Source organism: Erythrolamprus reginae, chromosome 2 (assembly GCF_031021105.1).
Source record: "Erythrolamprus reginae isolate rEryReg1 chromosome 2, rEryReg1.hap1, whole genome shotgun sequence".
Taxonomy (NCBI): Eukaryota; Metazoa; Chordata; class Lepidosauria; order Squamata; family Dipsadidae; genus Erythrolamprus; species Erythrolamprus reginae.
Genome location: NC_091951.1, coordinates 29,010,544 through 29,034,309, shown reverse-complemented (window position 1 = coordinate 29,034,309; position 23,766 = coordinate 29,010,544). Strand labels below are relative to the sequence as shown.

The 23,766-nt window shown below is 40.8% G+C and overlaps 1 protein-coding gene across 2 annotated transcripts; it reads left to right on the top strand.

The window, feature by feature from the left end:
• The first annotated feature begins 1,460 nt into the window (after positions 1-1,460).
• On the top strand, positions 1,461-23,137 carry LOC139163027 (zinc finger protein 268-like). Of its 2 annotated transcripts, none has more exons than XM_070743940.1 (2): positions 1,461-1,520; positions 7,442-10,982. In XM_070743940.1, exon 2 carries the CDS (start codon positions 7,906-7,908, stop codon positions 9,841-9,843), a length of 1,938 nt encoding a protein of 645 aa, XP_070600041.1. In that variant the 5' UTR covers positions 1,461-1,520; positions 7,442-7,905; the 3' UTR covers positions 9,844-10,982. The 2 variants fall into 2 exon arrangements, with proteins under 2 accessions (XP_070600041.1, XP_070600042.1); XM_070743941.1 differs by lacking the exon at positions 1,461-1,520 and adding an exon at positions 22,074-23,137 and having other exon boundaries at positions 7,599-9,738.
• The last annotated feature ends 629 nt before the right edge of the window (positions 23,138-23,766 follow it).

The window sequence follows — 23,766 nt, the reverse complement described above, 5'->3', positions numbered from 1 at the left end:
CTCCTCCGGGCATGGAGCCAGCAGAGACACAGCTAGTCCCTGAGCAGCCTCAGGCTGAATCACAACAGGTTAGTGGGAATGGCAGGATTTATCTTTCTTGCAAACAGTCATTTGCAATGCACACACACACATATCAAATATTGCCAGAGAAATTTAAGAACGAAGAAATTTACTTGATTGTATATGTGGTGACAGCTGCCCTGATAGTATATGCTCAAAGAGGGAAGAGAAGGTTTTGAAGAAAATATTAGACTGTGCAGAAATGAATAGATTGACAATGAAAATTTTGGACAAAGAAGAGTGAATACTGTAAAATATAGCTGAAATTGTATGATTAATTAGATAAAAAATTTACTTAGAAAAGTGAATTAGTAAGGATTAAAGAAAAAAAGGGGGGAGGTATTAGAAACAACACTGACAACCCAGATGATGAAAATAGGCAGCACACCTAAGATAAATTTAAATACAAGATTGAAAAATGATAATAGGTCCAGCAAAATTAGAAGAATATAGAAAGAAACTGCCAGTCTGTCTTAACAAATAGCTATTAGAACAGATACTTCACTCAGGGAAGTGAGGAAGTAGGAAGAGAGGACAGAAGGAAAAGGGGGGACATGATCGAAACATTTAAATATGTTAAAGGGTTAAATAAGGTTCAGGAGGGAAGTGTTTTTAATAGGAAAGTGAACACAAGAACAAGGGGACACAATCTGAAGTTAGTTGGGGGAAAGATCAAAAGCAACGTGAGAAAATATTTCACTGAAAGAGTAGTAGATCCTTGGAACAAACTTCCAGCAGACGTGGTTGGTAAATCCACAGTAACTGAATTTAAACATGCCTGGGATAAACATATATCCATTGTAAGATAAAATACAGGAAATAGTATAAGGGCAAACTAGATGGGCCATGAGGTCTTTTTCTGCCGTCAGTCTTCTATGTTTCTATGAGAAGGAGGAGATAGATGGTGGAGAGGGGAGAGAAGGAAGGGAGAGAAAATGAAGGAAAGTAGAGGGGAGTGGAGAAGTGTGTGAAAAGACAGTGAAAGTTCAGACTGGCAGATATTGATAGTAATGGTATATATTGAAGCCAAAGAAATGTATTTGTGGAGATATTTTATTATGTTTTGCCTATAGCGTTGTAAATATTTGTTGTGTGGAGGGGGGAAAACACCTTTTTTAAAAAGGGGGCAGGCTACTAATCATTTAGGGACTGCGCCCTAAAATAAGAACTTCACGAATGCTTAGGGGCCTGCAAGTATCCAGTTAATCCGATGAAGCTAGAGCTCGGGCGATCTAGCTATTGCTGATTAGATGCCGCTCTATGGTAAGGCAATAAACGCGCCTGGATAGCCCCAAAGACAGCAGCAAGCTCTAGTACCTGAACTGAGAGGAATTGAGACCATAGAGTCGTGGATTGCTAGAGAGAATATGGAAATGCGAAGCACGGTATACCTCGTCTTCCGGCTTCCTAACGGAGGATTGCGGTGGCTGTTGTACTTGGGTCAAAGCGGCAGCTGGAAGGTGAGTGGAGGGCAGGTCGGAGCAGAGGCCGGGAGCAAGTCGGGATGTTCAGGTTTGCTTCACATTATAGTAGCAGAGGATCAACTATGCTGAAATATGTCGCCTCCTGCATATCGCCCCCCCCCCGCCTCCTCCAGCCCAATTTTATTTCGCCAGAGCTGCACGTTGTGCAGTTTTGTTTGCAAGGGAAGGAGGTTCATAGGCAACACCGGTGCTTTAAATCTTGCAGAGGCTTTACCTTTTAAGAATCAGAATTGACCTGGAAGGGATCTTAGAGGTCTTCTAGTCCAGCCCCCTTCTCAAGCAGGGGATCCTGTACCATTTCAGGCAAGCGACTGTCCAGTCTCAAAAACCTCCAGTGAGATTCTGATGGCAAAGCTGTTCCACTGGTTAATTATCCTCATTTTTTAGGAATGTTCTCCTTAGTTGTAGGTTGTTTCTCTCCTTTTTTTTTTTTTTTTGGAAAAAAATAGTTTATTAAATTTCACATTTAAAAAAGGACACAAAAGGGGTGGAATATGGGTCCAAAGAGATAATTACATCATTGTGCAGATGGTTCTGTACAGTAGTTTAGAAAAAATTGTGAGTGATTGTCCGTTGTTTCTTGTCCTCCTGCTATGGAGAATAAGTTGACTCCCCCTTCTTTGTGGTAGTCTCTCAAATACTGGAACACAGTGTTCCCTCGATTTTCGCAGGGGATGCGTTCCAAGACCGCCCGCAAAAGTCGAATTTCCGCAAAATAGAGATGCGGAAGTAAATACACTATTTTTGGCTATGAACAGTATCACAAGCCTTCCCTTAACACTTTAAACCCCTAAACTGCAATTTCTCATTCCCTTACCAACCATTTATATTATTACTCACCATGTTTTTTTATTAAAGTTTATTAAAAAAATATTTATTAAAGGTGGACGAAAGTTTGGCGATGACGTATGATGTCATCGGGCAGGAAAAACTGTGGTATAGGGGGGGAAAACGACAAAGTATTTTTAATTAATATTTTTGAAAAATCGTGGTACTGTATACCCGTTTTGCGAAGTTCGAACCCGCAAAAATCGAGGGACCACTGTACTACTATCATGTCATCCATAATTCTTCTTTTCTCTAGACCAGTGTTTCCCAACCTTGGCAACTTGAAGAAATTTGGACTTCAACTCCCAGAATTCAGCTGGGGAATTCTTGGAGTTGGTCCAAATATCTTCAAGTTGCCAAGGTTGGGAAACACTGCTCTAGACTATCCATATCCAAATCCTCCAAACCCTTTTCATATGTTTTAGCCTCCAGGCCTTTAATCATCATAGTTGCTCTTCTTTGCACTCCCCTCCCCCAGATCTTTTATTCAGTATTCTTGGATGCAGTATTCCAGGTATGGTTTGACCAAGACATTATAAAATGGTACTAATACTTCATGTGATTTTGATGGTATTTATTTTATGTATTTATTTATTTATTTATTTAGATTTGTATGCCGCCCCTCTCCGCAGACTCGGGGCGGCTCACAACAAAGTGAAAAACAATTTATAACAAATCTAAATTTCTACTAAAAACATTTTAAAAACCCCATTTTCTAAACACACATACATATACACATACCATTCATAAATTGTATATGCCCGGGGGAGATGTCTCAGTTCCCCCATGCCTGACGGCACAGGTGGGTCTTAAGGAGCTTACGAAAGGCAAGGAGAGTAGGGGCAGTATGTCTCTTTTTTTATACAACCAAAGATTTTATTAGCTATTTTGATTGATGCCACACACTGCGGACTCATGTTCGAAACATTTAAATATGTTAAATGGTTAAATAAGGTTCAGGAGGGAAGTGTTTTTAATAGGAAAGTGAACATAAGAACAAGGGGCACAATCTGAAGTTAGTTGGGGGAAAGATCAAAAGCAACATAAGAAAATATGATTTTACTGAAAGAGTAGTAGATCCTTGGAACAAACTTCCAGCAGACGTGGTTGGTAAATCCACAGTAACTGAATTTAAACATGCCTGGGATAAACATATATCCATTGTAAGATAAAATACAGGAAATAGTATAAGGGCAGACTAGATGGACCATGAGGTCTTTTTCTGCCGTCAGTCTTCTATGTTTCTATGTTTAAGTGATTGTCCATTAATAGACTAGAATGGAATTCTTTATTGGCAAAGTGTGATTAGACGTATGCTCTCAGTGTACATAAAAGAAAAGATACATTTGTCAAGAATCATGAGGTACAACACTTAATGATTGTCATAGGGTACAAATAAGCAATCAGGAAACAATATTAATATAAATCATATGGATACAGGCAACAGTTAGTCATACAGTCATAAGTGGGAAGAGATGGGTGACAGGAATAATGAGAAGACTAATAGTAATAGTAATGCAACCTTCATGAATAGTTTGACAGTGGTGAGAGAATTATTTGCTTTTAGCAGAGTGATCTCAATTGGGAAACAACTGTTTTTATGTCTACTTGTCTTAGAGTGCACTACTCTATAGCAGAGGTCTCCAACCTTGGCAACTTTAAACCTGGTGGACTTCAACTCCCAGAATTCTCCAGACAGTTATGCTGGCTGGAGAATTCTGGGAGTTGAAGTCCACCAGGCTTAAAGTTGCCAAGGTTGGAGACCCCTGCTCTATAGCATTGTTTTGTGGGTAGGAGTTGAAACAATTTCATGTCCAGGATGTGAGGAGTCAGTAAACATTTTCACAGCCCTCTTTTTGACTGGTGCAGTACACAGGTCCTCAATGGAAGGCAGGTTTATTATTATTTATTATTTATTCGATTTTTATGCCGCCCTTCTCCTTAGACTCAGGGCGGCTTACAACATGCTAGCAATTGCACTTTTTAACAGAGCCGGCATATTGCCCCCACAATCCGGGTCCTCATTTTACCCACCTTGGAAGGATGGAAGGCTGAGTCAACCTTGAGCCGGTGATGAGATTTGAACCGCTGACCTACAGATCTACAGTCAGCTTCAGTGGCCTGCAGTATAGCACTCTACCTACTGCGTCACCCCAGTTGGCAGTAATTGCTTTTTCTGTAGCTCTAATTATCCTCTGAAGTCTGTGTGTCTCTCTTGTTGGGTTCCAGAACCAAACCGGACAGCTATAGAGGTTCATATGACAAAAGTCAGTAATTCCTCTGTAAAATTGTATCAGCAGCTCCTTAGGCAGTTTGATCCTCCTGAGTTGGCATAGAAAGAACATTCTTTGTTGTGCTTTTTTGATGAAGTTATTGATGTTAGGTACCATTTTAGGTCTTGGAATATGATAGAACATAGAAATGTGAAGGACTCTACTGTTGATACTCTCTTGTCTAATATTGTAAGAGGTGGTAGAATGGGAGGGTTTTTCCTAAAGTCTACCACCATTTCTACAGTTCTGGGTGTGTTCACTTCCAGAGTGTTCCGATTGCACCACAAGGCTAGTTGTTCAACCTCCCATCTGTATGCGGTTTCATCATTGTCTCGAATGAGATCAATCACTCTGTCACATCTGCAAACTTCAGTAGTTTAACAGATGGATCGTTTGAGATGCAGTCATTAGTACCGTATTTTTCAGAGTATAAGACGCACCTTCCCCCCCAAAAAGAAGATGGAAATGTTGGTGAGTCTTATACACCAAATATAGCCATTTTTTGTTTTCCAAAAGCCACCCACGCACCCCACTTTTGGGAACAATGGGCCTGTTTTTGGAAAAATGTGGACAGAGTGTCTGGGAAGCTGCAGAGAGCTCCTGGGTGCTGGGGAATGACAAAAATGCCCCTGTTTTTCTGTTAAGATGCACATCTTGTGACCCTAACCCTAATGCCGCCCTTCTCCTTAGACTCAGGGCAGCTGACAATATGTTAGCAGTAGCACTTCTTAACAGAGCCAGCATATTGCCCCCACAATCCAGGTCCTCATTTTACCCACCTCGGAGGGATGGAAAGCTGAGTCAACCTTGAGCCGGTGATGAGATTTGAACCGCTGACCTACAGATCTACAGTCGCCTTCAGTGGCCTGCAGTACAGCACTCTACCGGCTGTGCTACCCTGGTTCTAATATAAACTGACCTTTTCCAATCCTGTGGCCCCTGTTGAATTTTCCAAATTTGCTGGCAAATTGAGTGTAGTACTTTTACTGCTCTAGCGTCTTTTAAGACGTTGAATAGCTCAGCTGGAATACTGTCATTGTGGAACTTTGTTGTTGTTCAGACTTCCTAAGGCCCATTCTAAGACAGTGATGGCAAACCTATCGCACAAGTGCCACAGGTGGCACTCGGAGCCATACCTGCCGGCACGCAAGCTGTTGCCCTAGGTCAGCTCCAGTTGATTTTCAGCTCGCCTGGAAGCTCTGGGGGTGCATTTTCAGCTTCTGGAGGGGCACTGGTGGTGGGAAAGGGCATTTCTGCCCTCCCCAGGCTCCAAGGAAGCCTCTGGAACCTAGGCAGGGTGTAAAACAATCCTACTGGGCCCACCAGAAGTTGGGAAATGGGCTGTTTCTGGCCTCCAGAGGGCCGTCAGGGGGCAGGGGAGGCAGTTTTCACCTAACGCAGGCATTAAATTATGGGTGTGGGCACTTGCACGGGGGCAATAGTGAGTATGAACACGTTTTTGGTACCAGGGGGAGAAAAGGTTTGCCATCACTGTTACATAGAAACATAGAAGACTGGCGGCAGAAAAAGACCTCCTGGTCCATCTAGTCTGCCCTTATATACTATTTTTTATCTTAGGATGGATATATGTTTATCCCAGGCATGTTTAAATTCAGTTACTGTGGATTTACCAACCACGTCTGCTGGAAGTTTGTTCCAAGGATCTACTACTCTTTCAGTAAAATAATATTTTCTCATGTTGCTTTTGATCTTTCCCCCAACTAACTTCAGATTGTGTCCTCTTGTTCTTGTGTTCACTTTCCTATTAAAAACACTTCCCTCCTGAACCTTATTTAACCCTTTAACATATTTAAATCTTTCAATCATGTCCCCCCTTTTCCTTCTGTCCTCCAGTTCTAGGATGTCTGGCTCAAGGTCAATGACCATCCTATTGTGGATATCAGAGATGTTAAGCTTATTGCTGTATAGTTCTGTGTAATTTTACCAGCTCTTCTTAATCTCTTTTACCCCTGTTAGATCCCTGCCATTTTGGTCCTGTATCATGCCCATCTTTGCATGAAACATTCCCTTTATATCTCCAATTTTCTGGAAGAGTTGTTTTCTGCTCATTTAAAAGGCATTCTTATGTCTTCTAGCACGAATCCCAGCGACCAATTAGGTCCCACAGAGTTGGCCTTCTCTGGGTCCCGTTGACTAAACAATGTCGTTTGGCGGGACCCAGGGGAAGTGCCTTCTCTGTGGCGGCCCCGACCCTCTGGAACCAACTCCCCCCAGATATCAGAGTTGCCCCCACCCTCCTTGCCTTTCGTAAGCTCCTTAAAACCCACCTCTGTCGTCAGGCATGGGGGAATTGAGATATTCCCTTCCCCCTAGGCTTATAAAATTTATGCATGGTATGTCTGTATGTATGATTGGTTTCTTAAATTGGGGTTTTTTACATTACTTTTAATATTAGATTTGTTCATATTGTCTTTTTACTGTTGTTAGCCACCCCGAGTCTACGGAGAGGGGCGGCATACAAATCTAATAGATAGATAGATGGATGGATGATAGATAGATAGATAGATAGATAGATAGATAGATAGATAGATAGATAGATAGATAGATAGATAGATAGATATTCTCTGGAATTCTGCATTCAATTTGGTGTATTTTCTCTTTCTCCCTTGCCTTTTGCTTCCAAACTACCCGTAGCTATTTACAAAGCTTCTTCAGGCAGCCATTTTGTTTCTTGCTTCTTTTCATTGTTATGTATGCTTTTTTTTTTCTTGTTTTCACATTTGCAAACATGTTATACATAGTAATTAAAGTATCTCTTTTATATGAATCTTATAGGCAAAGGGAATGCCAAGAAGACCCTTCTGGACAGCAGAGAATCTGGAACAGCTTTAAAAAGGAAAGAGAATCTGGTTCGTCTGATAAACAACGTCTTTCCTTCAGATAATCACAAAACTCTTCTCTTTCCCCAGCCAGAAAGAGATGAGAGGGGGGGGGGGGGGGTAGGAAAAGAGCTTTCAACTGATAAACAAGCCTTGTATGTGGAATTCAAGGTAACATTAAAGAAATAAACGTGAAACATTTCCAGATTTAGAAAAAGAGAGGAAACATTTAGAAGTCTTTGGGGAAGAAGCTCTCATTCTAGAAAATAATGTAGGCCTTACCCTGTGAGAAACAAATAACTTATTTATTTATTATTAGATTTGTATGCCGCCCCTCTCCGTAGACTCGGGGCGACTTGAACCATCCAAGAAGATATCACAAATATTTATAATCTTGTCAAGAATCTAAGACTATCCCTAATGGAAAAGCTCCACAACTATTCATATTATGGGAAAAGCACAGATTGCAAATCGGAGCTGATTATGCATCAGGGAATCCACACTGGTGAAAAACCATACAAATGCCCCGAATGTGGCAAAGTCTTTCGCTACGCTTCCCAACTTATTGCTCATAAAAGAAACCATACTGGAGAAAAGCCCTACCAGTGCCCACAATGTGTCAAAAAGTTTAGTAAGCATGCCAACATGGTGATACACCAGAGGACTCACACTGGAGAGAAACCATATCAGTGTTCAGATTGTGAAAAATGTTTCAGTCAGCATTCCAACCTGGTGATACACCAGAGGAGTCACACTGGGGAGAAACCCTATGTGTGTCAGGTTTGTGGGAAATGTTTCAGTAAGAATTCCAACATGGTGATGCACCAGAGGACTCACACAGGAGAGAAACCATACGAGTGTTCGGATTGTGGGAAAAGCTTCAAAAATAATTCTAACCTTGTGAAACACCAAAGAACTCACACAGGAGAGAAACGACATGAGTGCTCAGATTGTGGGAAAAGATTTACTCATAATTCCTACTTGGTTATACACCATAGAACTCACACTGTGGAGAAATCCTGTGAGTGTCCAGATTGTGGGAAAAGTTTCAAAAATAATGCTAACCTTGTGATACACCAGAGGAGTCACACAGGAGAAAAACCATATGAGTGTCTATATTGTGGGAAAAGTTTCAGTCAGAGCTCTTACCTGGTGATACACCAAAGGACTCACACGGGTGACAAACCCTATGAGTGTCCAGATTGTGGGAAAAGTTTTAGTCAGAACTCTTACCTGGTGATACACCAGAGGACTCACACTGGGGAGAAACCATATGAGTGTTTAGATTGTGGGAAAAGTTTCAATAATAATTCTAACCTCCTGAAACACCAGAGGACTCACACAGGAGAGAAACCATATGAATGTCAATACTGTGGGAAACGTTTCACTCAGAACTCTAGCCTGGTTGTACACCAGAGGACTCACACAGGAGAGAAACCATATGAGTGTCCGGATTGTGGGAAATGTTTCCAGCAGAATTCTAATCTGGTCGTACATCAGAGGACTCACACAGGAGAGAAACCATATGAGTGTCTGGTTTGTGGGAAAAGTTTCAATCAAAATTGTAACCTTGTGCAACACCAAAGTACCCACATGATCAAGAAACCCTATGAGTGTCCATATTGTGGGGAAAGTTTTAGTCATAATTGTTACTTGATTATACACCAGAGAACTCACACTGGGGAGAAACCGTATGAGTGTCCATATTGTAGGAAAAGTTTCAGTTGGAATTCTGAACTGGTGAAACACCTGAGGACTCACACAGGAGAGAAACCATATGAATGTCCAGATTGTGGGAAGAGCTTTAGTCATAATTCCTACTTGGTTATACACCAGAGAACTCACACTGGGGAGAAACCGTATGAGTGTCCAGATTGTGGGAAAAGTTTCAGTAATAATTCTAATCTTTTGAAACACCAAAGGACTCATACAGGAGAGAAACCATATGACTGTCTATACTGTGGGAAGCGTTTCAGTCAGAACTCTAGCTTGGTGATACACCAGAGGACTCACACGGGAGAGAAACCATATGAATGTCCGGATTGTGGGGAAAGTTTCCATCAGAATTCTAATCTGGTCATACACCAGAGGACTCACACAGGAGAGAATCCATATGAGTGTCCAGACTGTGGGAAAAAATTTAGTCGAAATTCCAACCTGGTCATACACCAGAGGACTCACACAGGAGAGAAACCATACGAGTGTCCAGATTGTCGGAAAAGTTTCACTCGTAATTCTACTCTAATGGTGCACATGAGGAGTCATGCAGAACAGGAACCCCATGAGTGTCCAAATGGTGGGAAAGCTTTCAGTTCGAATTCTGACCTGGTGAGACACCAGAGGATTCACACAGAATGAGTTCCTGGATTGTGGGAAACGTTACTTTTGGAATTTCCACCTGGTGGAATAATAGGGAAGTGGCATAGAAGAGGAGTCCTTTGAATACAAATCCAATAAATAAATAAAATAAATAAATAAATTTTCCATTGTGGGATCAGAAGCCATCAATATTTTGGTCATAACTCTCCTATTGGTAAAGACAAGAGGACTTATACAGGAGGAAAACCATCTGCTTTCTGATTGGAAGGAAAGCTTGATGAATCTTAGAAAACTTTCAAGAGTTCACAGGGATATACATTGTTTGTTTTCAGCTTGCTGGATTATTTTAAGACAAGTTTATTTAGACATGAAAGATTCAACCAAAAGAAATGCTCAGACACCAGGAGGATTCGCTTGCAAAAGTCAATAAAGCATTAAATGAGAATTAGGATTTAACTAGAGTTTTCTGAAAGCATAGTAAGAAATGAGATATAACTACTGTATTTTTCAAAGATGCACTTTTTTCCTGCCTAAAAGGGAATGGAAATGTTGGTGTGTCTTATAGATCGAATACAACCATTTTTTATCTCCCGAAACCCCATCCCCGCATCCCATTTTTCTGAAATATTGAAGTTCTTGGAAGCCTGCAGCGAGCTCCTAGGTACTGGAGGAAGGCAAAAATGCCCACCTTTTAAGGAAAAAGCAAGCAAAAAATGGTCCATTTTTGCCATCCCCCTGCACCCTGCAGGCTATCCAGACCCTTTGCCCACCCCATTTTTGTGGGAAAAATTGGTAAAAAATGACACATTTTTAGCAAAAAGTGTGAGGTTTTTGCCTTCTAATTACCCCATCTAGCATGACTGGAGGAGGAATTCTGGGAGTTGAAGTCCATTAGTCTTAAAGCTGTCAAGTTTGAAACCTCGGGGTTAGGGGTTTGGGGTGCAAGGGTCTTCAAACCTGGCAAGTTTAAGACTTGTGGGCTTCAACTCCCATTCCTGAGTTAGCATGAATTACAGGAGTTGAAGTCCACAAGTCTTAAAGCTGTCACGTTTGAAGTTTGTAAAAGGTATGCATGGTTGTAAAAAGTATAAAATGATTAGAAAAAGTATTCTGCTACACTGGTATTTTATTAAATAATATATTACTACACCATATGGTTCAGAATACTTTTCTCCTTGTTTTCCTCCTAAAATCTAGGTGCGTCTTGTACTCCGAAAAATATGGTATGTATCATTGGAATATTCCTAAGACAACAAACCATTCTTATTGTACCCAATTCGATATATTACAGGAAAAGAGAGGTCCTGGAGGCACAGTGGTTAGAAGAATGTAGTACTGTATTACAAAGGCAGTAACCATTCCAAGATACTGGTAGTCCTTGACTTACAACCATTCAAAGTTATAACATCATTTCAGAGAGGGGCGGCATATAAATCCAATAAAACTTGAAACTTGACTTATGACCCTTTTTCATACTTAGGGTCACTGCAGCATCAGATGCTTGGCAACTGATAGTTGCAATGTCTTGGAGTTGGAGGATCCCCTTTCGGGACCTGCTGACAAGCCAAATCAATGGGGAAGTCAGATTTACTGAACAACTGTGTTACGAATTTAACAACTGCAGTGATTCGCTTACCAAAGTGGCAAGAAAGGTTGTAAAAGGAGGCAAAACTCACTTAAAAACTGTCTCACTTAGCAACAGAAATTTGGGGGGGGGGGTTGTAGACGATCCTTGAATTTTATTTCTTATCTCTCAATAGCAAGCTCTTGTGAGAAATTTTAACTATTTTTAATGTCTTTCCTGATTCTTTTGATTACACATGTCTTCATGTTGAACATGAGGAAGAGGGAGATTGTGATCCCCTTATATAGAGCGCTGGTGAGACCACATTTGGAATACTGTGTTCAGTTCTGGAGACCTCACCTACAAAAAGATATTGACAAAATTGAACGGGTCCAAAGACGGGCTACAAGAATGGTGGAAGGTCTTAAGCATAAAACGTATCAGGAAAGACTTAATGAACTCAATCTGTATAGTCTGGAGGACAGAAGGAAAAGGGGGGACATGATCGGAACATTTAAATATGTTAAAGGGTTAAATAAGGTCCAGGAGGGAAGTGTTTTTAATAGGAAAGTGAACACAAGAACAAGGGGGCACAATCTGAAGTTAGTTGGGGGAAAGATCAAAGGCAACATGAGAAAATATTATTTTACTGAAAGAGTAGTAGATCCTTGGAACAAACTTCCAGCAGATGTGGTTGGTAAATCCACAGTAACTGAATTTAAACATGCCTGGGATAAACATATATCCATTGTAAGATAAAATACAGGAAATAGTATAAGGGCAGACTAGATGGACCATGAGGTCTTTTTCTGTCATCAGTCTTCTATGTTTCTATGTTTCTATGATCTCAGTTGGGAGATCCAAACTCTTGCTCTGACCCAGCCTTCAACAGTGGCAAGAAACAGACCCCTCTTTATTTATCTCTTGTGTATTTATTGCATTCACTTACTGAAAATCCAGGCAAGAGAACTGCAAACTGCAGCAATAGACCTTATCAGTTCATTACGATAAGTACAAGGTGAGCTCCCAGCCGATAGGCTGCGAAGGATGTTCTGGCAAGGCAGTCTTCATTGCACGAAACACAACGAGCAAAATCTCTAGAAATACGAACTGTTGTCTTCTACGATCACCACTCTCCTATTTATTCCCCAGCCAGGGAGGGGCCATTCAGTGTCCACATTTGATTTGCTTCCTACATTGACTCTTTTTCATAGAAACATAGAAGACTGACGGCAGAAAAAGACCTCATGGTCCATCTACTGAAAAAGAGGATAAATCAGCACCTAAAAAACAATAACTTATTGGACCCAAATCAGCATGGCTTTACTGAAGGCAAATCATGTCAGACTAATCTCATTGATTTCTTTGACTATGTCACAAAGGTGTTGGATGAAGGTGGTGCCGTGGATATTGCCTACCTGGACTTCAGCAAAGCCTTTGATACGGTTCCACATAAAGAGCTGATAGATAAATTAGTGAAGATTGGACTTAATCCCTGGATAGTTCAATGGATTTGCAGCTGGCTGAAGCATAGACACCAGAGGGTTGTTGTGAATGGCGAGTATTCTGAGCGGAGTCAGGTTACAAGCGGTGTGCCACAAGGGTCTGTTCTGGGTCCTATTCTTTTTAATATGTTTGTGAGTGACATAGGGGAAGGTCTGGTAGGGAAGGTTTGCCTATTTGCCGATGACTCTAAAGTGTGCAATAGGGTTAATATTACTGGAGGCGTCGGCAATATGGTAAATGATTTAGCTTTACTAGATAAATGGTCAAAGCAATGGAAACTGCAGTTTAATGTTTCCAAATGTAAAATAATGCACTTGGGGAAAAGGAATCCTCAATCTGACTTGTATTGGCAGTTCTGTGTTAGCAAATACTTCAAAAGAAAAGGATTTAGGCGTAGTGATTTCTGACAGTCTCAAAATGGGTGAACAGTGCAGTCAGGCAGTAGGGAAAGCAAGTAGGATGCTTGGCTGCATAGCTAGAGGTATAACAAGCAGGAAGAGGGAGATCATGATCCCGCTATATAGAATGCTGGTGAGACCACATTTGGAATACTGTGTCCTACTAGGCAAACACAAGAACAAGGGGACACAATCTGAGGTTAGTTGGGGGAAAGATCAAAAGCAACATGAGAAAATATTATTTTACTGAAAGAGTAGTAGATCCTTGGAACAAACTTCCAGCAGACGTGGTAGATAAATCCACAGTAACTGAATTTAAACATGCCTGGGATAAACATATATCCATCCTAAGATAAAATACAGAAAATAGTATAAGGGCAGACTAGATGGACCATGGGGTCTTTTTCTGCCGTCAGACTTCTATGTTTCTATGTTTCTATCTAGTCTGCCCTTATACTATTTCATGTATTTTATCTTACAATGGATATATGTTTATCCCAGGCATGTTTAAATTCAGTTACTGTGGATTTACCAACCACGTCTGCTGGAAGTTTGTTCCAAGGATCTACTACTCTTTCAGTGAAATAATATTTTCTCACGTTGCTTTTGATCTTTCCCCCAACTAACTTCAGACTGTGTCCCCTTGTCGTTGTGTTCACTTTCCTATTAAAAACACTTCCCTCCTGGACCTTATTTAACCCTTTAATATATTTAAATGTTCCGATCATGTCCCCCCTTTTCCTTCTGTCCTCCAGACTATACAGATTGAGTTCATTAAGTCTTTCCTGATACGTTTTATGCTTAAGACCTTCTACCATTCTTGTAGCCCATCTTTGGACCCGTTCAATTTTGTCAATATCTTTTTGTAGGTGAGGTCTCCAGAACTGAACACAGTATTCCAAATGTGGTCTCACCAGCGCTCTATATAAGGGGATCACAATCTCCCTCTTCCTGCTTGTTATACCTCTAGCTATGCAGCCAAGCATCCTACTTGCTTTTCCTACTGCCCGACCACACTGCTCACCCATTTTGAGACTCTCAGAAATCACTACCCCTAAATCCTTTTCTTTTGAAGTACAGTATTTGCTAACACAGAACTGCCAATGCAATACTCAGATTGAGGATTCCTTTTCCCCAAGTGCATTATTTTACATTTGGAAACATTAAACTGCAGTTTCCATTGCTTTGACCATTTATCTAGTAAAGCTAAATCATTTATCATATTACAGACCCCTCCAGGAATATCAACCCTATTGCACACTTTAGAGTCATCGGCAAATAGGCAAACCTTCCCTACCAAACCTTCCCCTATGTCACTCACAAACATATTAAAAAGAATAGGACCCAGAACAGAGCCTTGTGACCCTTTCCTCTGTTGTTCACCTCTCCTAACTGCTGTGCACATATCTGCAGCTGGAACAGGCCTCGTACTTCCTCCTCACTCATCTCTGACTTAAAAGGTAGCTACCCCTCTGTCTGGGATTTGCCGGATGGCCCTGGCTCTATCTCTGTGTCTGATGCTGAGCAACAATCCGAGCTTTCCCCAGGCTCCAGAACTGGCCCAAATTCTTCCCCAACCTCCTCATCGTCCAAGTCCACCTGTAGCTCCGCTGGCAGGCCAAAACAGCTCTTTTTGAGCTCCCTTGCCTCTGCAAATGGAGATGCATGCATATCTAAGATTTTAAGATTTATTAGATTTGTATGCCGTCCCTCTCCAAAGACTCGGGGCGGCTCACAACAACAACAATCCAAGGGCATGGGGTGAGGTATCATCAGTACGCTGATGATACCCAGCTTTACATCTCCACCCCATGTCCAGTCAACGAAGCAGTGGAAGTGATGTGCCGGTGTCTGGAGGCTGTTGGGGCCTGGATGGGTGCCAACAGACTCAAACTCAACCCGGATAAGACGGAGTGGCTGTGGGTTTTGCCTCCCAAGGACAATTCCATCTGTCCTTCCATTACCCTGGGGGGGGGGAATTATTGACCCCCTCGGAGAGGGTCCGCAACTTGGGCGTCCTCCTCAATCCACAGCTCACATTAGAGAACCATCTTTCAGCTGTGGCGAGGGGGGCGTTTGCCCAGGTTCGCCTGGTGCACCAGTTGCGACCCTATCTGGACCGGGACTCACTGCTCACAGCCACTCATGCCCTCATCACCTCGAGGTTCGACTACTGTAATGCTCTCTACATGGGGCTACCTTTGAAAAGTGTTCGGAAACTTCAGATCGTGCAGAATGCAGCTGCGAGAGCAGTCATGGGCCTACCTAGGTATGCCCATGTTTCACCAACACTCCGCAGTCTGCATTGGTTGCCGATCAACTTCCGGTCACAATTCAAAGTGTTGGTTATGACCTTTAAAGCCCTTCATGGCACTGGACCAGAATATCTCCGAGACCGCCTGCTGCCGCACGAATCCCAGCGACCAATTAGGTCCCACAGAGTGGGCCTTCTCCGGGTCCCGTCAACTAAACAATGTCGGTTGGCGGGCCCCAGGGGAAGAGCCTTCTCTGTGGCGGCCCCGACCCTCTGGAACCAACTCCCCCCAGAGATTAGAACTGCCCCTACTCTCCTTGCCTTTCGTAAGCTCCTTAAGACCCACCTGTGTCGTCAGGCATGGGGGAACTGAGACATCTCCCCCGGGCATATACAATTTATGAATGGTATGTGTGTATGTATGTGTGTTTAGAAAATGGGGTTTTTAAAATGTTTTTAGTAGAAATTTAGATTTGTTATAAATTGTTTTTCACTTTGTTGTGAGCCGCCACGAGTCTGCGGAGAGGGGCGGCATACAAATCTAAATAAATAAATAAATAAACAAACAATACAATGCATAGAATACAAATCCAATAGAGTTTAAAAAAACGAGATTTAAAACCCATAGGTATTAAAAGCAATAATTACTGCACAATCACACCATTCTCATATATTACAGTCAGGAAAAAAGGTGGGGAGGGGAGATATAGTTATTCCCCCCATGCCTGGCGACATAGATAGGTCTTGCAACATTTTGCGGAAGGCGAGAAGGGTAGGGGCAATTTGAATCTGAGTTGATTCCAGAGGGCCGGGGCCGCCACAGAGAAGGCTCTTCTCCTGGGTCCGGCCAAACGGCATTGTTTAGTCGATGGGACCCGGAGAAGGCCAACTCTGTGGGACCGATTGGCCGCTGGGATTCGTGCGGCAGAAGGCAGTCCCGGAGGTATTCTGGTCCGATGCCATGTAGGGCTTTATAGGTCATTACTTGTGGGGTTCAATGGCCCAGTACACCTGTCCTAGGATTAAAATTTTGACTCCCGCTGTGGTAGTAAGTCAAACATTACCTATATTATATACACCAAAGATTCAATTGTAACTGCAATGGAAGAATGGTTGGTGAAGATGATGGAATTGATTTCTTCAATCTGAGAAAAGACATTCTCAACATTCTTTGCTACTTGGAAGTTTAATGTTAGCGATTTGCATGAAACAAAAAAAATGAAGTTATCATTTTAAAGTGTGATTATAAAAAGAGAAACCAGGTAATAGAGAGTTTTTGTATTCATTGAGAAGTAATTTTGTATTATAATTACTGTAAAGGAGATTGGAAGTAACTTCTCTCCATTTGTATCTTTTTCTTTTTGTACTTTCAATTTCATTTTTCTTCTATTTGGTGTATTTCTTTTTAACCTGTTTAAAATTATTAATATAATTTAATAATTTAAAAATCCAGTGTAAGAGTAAAAGACACTGAATGGAAACCACGAGTTCCAATGTTAGGTTAAGCAGGAAGGTGGCTGCCAGGTGCTATGAAATTCCAATTTAAGAGACAGATTGAGAGGCCGAAAATATGCCCGTGCAGATGGGTTGGCTGGCGGAGGGAGTTTCAAATGAGAAAATAGCTTCTTTCTTGGCTCAGTATGCCAACCAAGAACTGCTTTGTATGTCGTCTTGAGTTCCTAAATAAAAAGGGAATCAATAAAATTTATTTTAATTTATTAAATGTATATGCCTGCTCTCTGATTATATTACAATGTCATAAATAGCAATGTAAAACTATAAGGTTAAAAAGATTATGATCCCACTATATTATTAACCTTATAGTTTTAGCAGTGTAAAACTATAGGGTTAATAAGATTATGATCCCGCTATATAGAGTGCTGGTGAGACCACATTTGGAATACTGTGTTCAGTTCTGGAGACCTCACCTACAAAAAGATATTGACAAAATTGGACGGGTCCAAAGACGGGCTACAAGAATGATGGAAGATCTTAAGCATAAAACTTATCAGGAAAGACTTCATGAACTCAATCTGTATAGTCTGGAGGACAGAAGGAAAAGGGGGGACATGATCGAAACATTTAAATATGTTAAAGGGTTAAATAAGGTCCAGGAGGGAAGTGTATTTAATAGGAAAATGAACACAAGAACAAGGGGACACAATCTGAAGTTAGTTGGGGGAAAGATCAAAAGCAACATGAGAAAATATTATTTTACTGAAAGAGAAGTAGATCCTTGGAACAAACTTCCAGCAGATGTGGTTGGTAAATCTACAGTAACTGAATTTAAACATGCCTGGGATAAACATATATCCATCCTAAGATAAAATACAGAAAATAGTATAAGGGCAGACTAGATGGACCATGAGGTCTTTTTCTGCTGTCAGTCTTCTATGTTTCTATGTAAAAACATCAAAACATTGGGTGTATATGTTGTGATTGTTTTATTCCAGATTTCTCCATACAACAGAGTCAGACCCCATTACTGAAATGGCCACTATTACTGCCAATACCTGATTAGATCTGCATTGAAAATGGCACGTTAGGATTTCCCTCTAAAAGGGCCAGCTTGGTGATTACCATATTTTTGTAGTATAAGACGTGTTTTCCTCTCCCAAAACCTTAGTTTTGGGAGAGGAAAACAGGGAAAAAACAAATCTGCCTCTGTCTCCCAGCAACCAGCAAACAGTACAGATGATACACACCAGATTCACTTAGCAACCGGATTATTAGCTTATCAACTGCAGTCATTTCCTTAAGCAACATGGCAAGAAAAATCATAAAATGGGGGAATAGGCACTTAACAAATTTCTCACTTAGCAACATAAATTTTGGGCTCGTTCATGGTTATAAGTCAAGGACTACCAGTATGCAGGTAACTTAAAGCACCTGTGTGAACTTCCTCCCTTGCAAACAAAACAACATGCTCATAAAAAACGCTAAAGTGAAATCTGTCAATCAATTATTATTATTATTATTATTATTATTATTATTATTATTATTATTATTATTATTATTATTATAAACTAGGGCATAAATAACCATAATCAGGGCCTGCAGATCCAGGAACAGCGACAACAGCCACCTCTCAAGTGAATTAGTAATAAAATTGTAAATCAGTAATAAAAATGTAAAGAGTGACTGCCAAATCCTGCTAAAATGCAGGAATCTTTAGATCAGCTTCCAGCCTGCAAACTAGTGACCTCCAAGTGTTTTGCCCAAGCAGCCTAGGAATTGTCAAGGCTGAAATCTTCCTACTCTGGAAATTGGGAAGTCTGCTCTAGTGAGCAGAGAGCATAATAGTAATAGAGAGGATGGTAGAATGTCTTATCTAAATGTCATTAGAAACAGCGTGGGAAACACTTCCAAGTTTTGTCCCGTATTATTCTATTAATAAGATGAAGGTGGCAGCCTGTTAACCATTTAGGCGCTGCGCCCCAAAACAAGAACTCCATGAATTTTAAGGAGCGAGCAAGTACCCAGCTAATCTGATGAAAGTAGAGCTCGGACGATCTAGCTATAGCTGGCTAGATGGCGCTCTAGGCAATAAGAACGCTTGGAGAGCAGCAACCGCCTGTAGCTGAACTGAAAGGAATTGAGACCATAGAGTCGTGGATTGCTAGACAGAATATGGAAATGCGAGGCACAGAGAAACCCCGTCTTCCTGCTTCCTAATGGAGGATTGGGGTGGTGGTTGTATTTTTTCTTGCGTCAAAGCGGCAGCTGGAAGGTGAGTGGAGGGCAGGTCGGAGGCCTGTTATGTTTGCTCCACATTGCAGTAGCAGATAAACAACTATGCTGAAATATGTCGCCTCCCGCATATCCCCCCCCCCACTCGTCCAGCCCATTTTCATTCCACCAGAGCTGCAGGTTTTAAGTTGCCTGCAATCTTCTGTTGATTGGCAGATTTCAACGATACCGTCACTTTAGCGTTTTTTATGAGCATGTTGTTTTGTTTGCAAGGGAGGAGGTTCACACCGGTGCTTTAAATCTTGCAGAGGCTTTAACATTTCAGAATCAGAAATGACCTGGAAGGGACCTTGGAGGTCTTCTAGTCCAGCCCCCTTCCTGAACCATTTCAGGCAAGTGACTGTCCAGTCTCTTCTTAAAAACCACCAGTGAGGTTCTGATGGCAAAGTTATTCCACCAGTTAAGTGTGTTCATTGTTAGGCAGGTTCTCCTTAGTTGTCAATTGTTTCTCTCCTTGATTAGTTTCCATCCCTTGTTTCTTGTCCTGCCCTCTAGTGTTTTGGAAAATAAGTTGGAACTCTCCCCCCCCCCCCCTTTTGGGGCAGTCCCTCAAATACTGCCATGTTATTCCTAGTCCTTTTTTGCTCTAGATTACACGTACCCAAATCCTCCAACCGTTTTTCATATGTTTTTGCCTCCAAGCCTTTAATCAACTTAGTTGCTCTTTTGTGCACTTCCCCCCCCCCAAAGTCTGAACATCTTTTATGTAATGGGATGATCAAAACACTATACACTATTCCAGGTGTGGTCTTACCAAGGCTTTATGAATTGGTACTAATACTTCATGCGATTTTGAGTCTATGTCTATTCTATTTTGATTGTATTAGCTTTTCTGGTTGCTGCTGCATACACTGCTGACTCATATTTAAGTGATTGTCCACTCAGAGTCCAAGGTCCCTCTCACAGTTATTTTGGATCCAGGTTTCACCTAATCTGTACTTGTATCTTTGTTTTTTTCTGCCCAGATGTAAAACTTTGCTGTTCTCTTCATTAAATTTCATTTTGTTGGATAGGGCCCATTGTTCAAGTCTGTCAAGATCTTTTTGGATCCTGAGCTTGTCTTCTGGGACGTTGGCTGTCGCTGCCAGTTTATCATCTGCAAATTTGATGAGTTTTTCTATTCCCTCATTTATCTCATTTGTGAAGGTATTGAAGAGTACTTGGTCTAAGGCAAATGCTTACTTCCCTCCATGTGGATGTACAATTAAGTTCCAGCAACTTCAATGCCTTCTGTCACTTCTCTATTAATAAAAATTAAGTTCAGTGTAATTTTTCCTCTACTTCCCTCCTCTATTTTTGGGATAGCTTGATTAGGATTCTGTTCAATCTCCCACTTGCTGCTGAGTTTCTCTCCCAGTTGATATCAGTTTAGTTAAAGTCTCCCATTACTACTGTGGTATGTTTCCTACATACAATTGTTAATTGGTAGCAAAGGGTTCATCTATTTCTTCTACTTCTTTGGGTGGCCTGTAGTATATTCATATAGCAATGTCATATTTCTTACCTTTTATATTGGCCCGTATGGATTCTTGGAGGTTTTCATTCTTGGGTTTGTGTATTTCTGTAGAGACGTAGTAATATTTTATATATATATACTCCACTTCCTCTTTTTTTAGATCTGTTTCTATTGAATGGTTTATATCCCTCCACAAAGACATTCCATACATGAGTTTCATATCACCAAGTTTCAGTAATGGCAGCTGTATCATATCTGCCTATACAGGATGTACTAATATTCACTGTTTGTTCCCTAAGTTTTCAACATTAGTGTATGGACATTCCCCCCGTTAATGCTCACATACTGTAACTATTTCATTTTCTAGACAGAAAATACACATGGACTTTCTATATTCATGTGGTACATACAGATAGACGGGTGTGTTTCTGTATTCTTTTGTGATACAGAATCTATATGATTATAACAATTTGCAGTGCTGACAATCTCTGATTTGCATAAGTCATCAATAGAATTTCATGATTGTGTGAAGATTTGAACTTAATTTTTAATGTATCATAATGAATGGCATTGGTTAATCTAGCAGTTTTAATCTGGCATGTTTGCTTTTTCATTGTTATGTATGTTTTTTTTCCTGTTTACACATCTTGCAACCATATCATAAAGAGTGATTAAAGTGTCTCTTTTATGTGAATTTTATAGGTGAAGGGAGTGCCAAAAAGAGGCTTCTAGACAGCAAAGAATCAGAATCAGGTTTAAAAAAGGAAAGAGAATCCGGTACATCTGGTAAAGAATGTTTTTTCTCCAGATAGCCACAAAACTCTTCTCTTTCCTCAGCCAGAAAGAGACAACAGAAAAAAATATGAAAGGGATTTGAACTTATGAACAAGCATTGTATGTGGAATTAAAAGAAATATTATATACCAAAAAAAGGTGGAACCATCTGCTAGAACCATCCAAGAAGAGAGCACAAATATTTTTGACCTCCTGAAGAATCTAAGACAATCAATGATGGAAAAGCTCCACAACTATGCAAATTGTGGGGAAAGCACAGATTTCAAATCAGAGCTGATTATGCATCAGAAAATCCAGACTGCTGACAAACCATACAAATGCTCCAAATGTGGCAAAGTCTTTCAGCACACTTCCCAACTTATTGAGCATAAAAGAACCCATACTGGAGAAAAGCTCTACCAGTGCCCACAATGTGCCAAAACGTTTAGTAAGCATGGAAACCTGAAGATACACCAGAAAACTCACACAGGAGAGAAACACATGAAAATACACGAGTGTTCGGATTGTGGGAAAAGTTTCAAAAATATTTCTAACCTTGCGATTCACCGGAGGAGTCACACAGGAGAGAAACCATATGAGTGTCTATACTGTGAAAAAAGTTTCAGCCAGAACTGTGACCTGGTGATACACCAAAGGACTCACACAGGCGAGAAACCATATGAGTGTCCAGATTGTGGGAAATGTTTCTACAAGAATTCCAATCTGGTCATACACCAGAGGACTCACACAGGAGAGAAACCATATGAGTGTCCAGATTGTGGGAAAGCTTTCAGTTGGAATTCTGGCCTGGTGAGACACCAGAGAACTCACACAGGAGAGAAACCGTATGAATGTCCAGTTTGTGGGAAAAGTTTCACTCAAAATGTTAACCTTGTGCAACATCAAAGCACTCACACAGGTGAGAAACCATATGAGTGTCCAGATTGTGGGAAAACCTTTAGTCATAATTCGTACATAGTTATACACCAGAGAACTCACACAGGCGACAAACCATATAAGTGTCCAGATTGTGGGAAAGCTTTCAGTAGGATTTCTGGCCTGGTGAGACACCAGAGAACTCCACACATGACAGAAACTATGAGTGTCCAGACTACGGGAAAAGTTTAAGTCACAATTCTGCCCAAGAAAGATTCAACCTAGAAGTAAGGAAGAACTTCCTGACGGTCAGAGCGATCAACCATTGGAACAACCCGCCTGCAGAGTTTGTGAACTCCCCAACTCTGGACACTTTCAAGAGGAGATTGGACTGCCACTTGGCTGGGGTGCTTTAGGATTCCTGCTCAGGCAGGGGGTTGGACTTGATGACCTGCATGGTCCCTTTCAACTCTAACAATAAATAAATAAAATAAATAAATAAAAGAGGACACACACAGGAATGCTTGATGTAAGAAGGAAATCCTACATACCACTATTTTAGGCTATTTTGATGCTGTGTTTTTATTATGCTATGTATGTTTTTTTGTATGTTGGACAAAAATAAAAAAAAATTATCCCTCCTCCCCCCAAAAATACTTTCCCAGCATTAGGCTCTTGTTTGCCCCAATGACCTACAAAAAGAAGATATACCCATTATTATAAATAAAACAATAAAGGAGATACACAATATAAAATTAATAAGAGTGTTATTTGTCTTCAAGGTCACTTCTTTGCACCAATGCTAATGACCTACAAAAGGTGATACAGTAATCCCTCATTACTTTGTGGTTCGTCTTTGGCGGATTCACTACTTCACGTGCTTTCAAAGGGGGCTTAAATCCATTAAATCCATTGAAAATTTTAAATCCATTAAAAATTCTTCTACAGTACTACTGCATTAAAGAAACTGGTAGGATATCCCATGTAGTTCCAGCTGAGAAACATTATAGAATGACTGTTTAAAGCAAAGGGTGGGTTTTGAAAGTTCAAATACTCGTTAAATACATTAAAAACTCTTTTCTCTACTTCACGAAAATTCGATTTTCACGGGTGGTCTTGGAACGCATCCCCCGCGAAAAATGAGGGATTACTGTATTCCAAGATATACCAATTTAAGCATCTGAAACTTAAATAAGAATAAAAGATGTAGAGAAAACACATAAAGGAGGTGCAGAAGTGCTTGCAGAAAAGTGCTACAGGTCTTTAATTTTAAGATGTTTCCACACCCTTTTCATACTGGCACTCTCACTTCCATTTTTCTTGATCTTGACTCTCCGATCATCAGCTTTGTGATGACTTGCTCTTAACCCCCTGTTCATTACAT

Coding starts and splice junctions, on each gene's coding strand:
- LOC139163027 (XM_070743941.1), top strand. CDS start 7,906: ATGGAAAAGCTCCACAACTATTCATATTATGGGAAAAGCACAGATTGC. Junction 9,739..22,073: donor ATTCTACTCTAATGGTGCAC/ATGAGGAGTCAT, acceptor CTTGCGATTCAC/CGGAGGAGTCACACAGGAGA.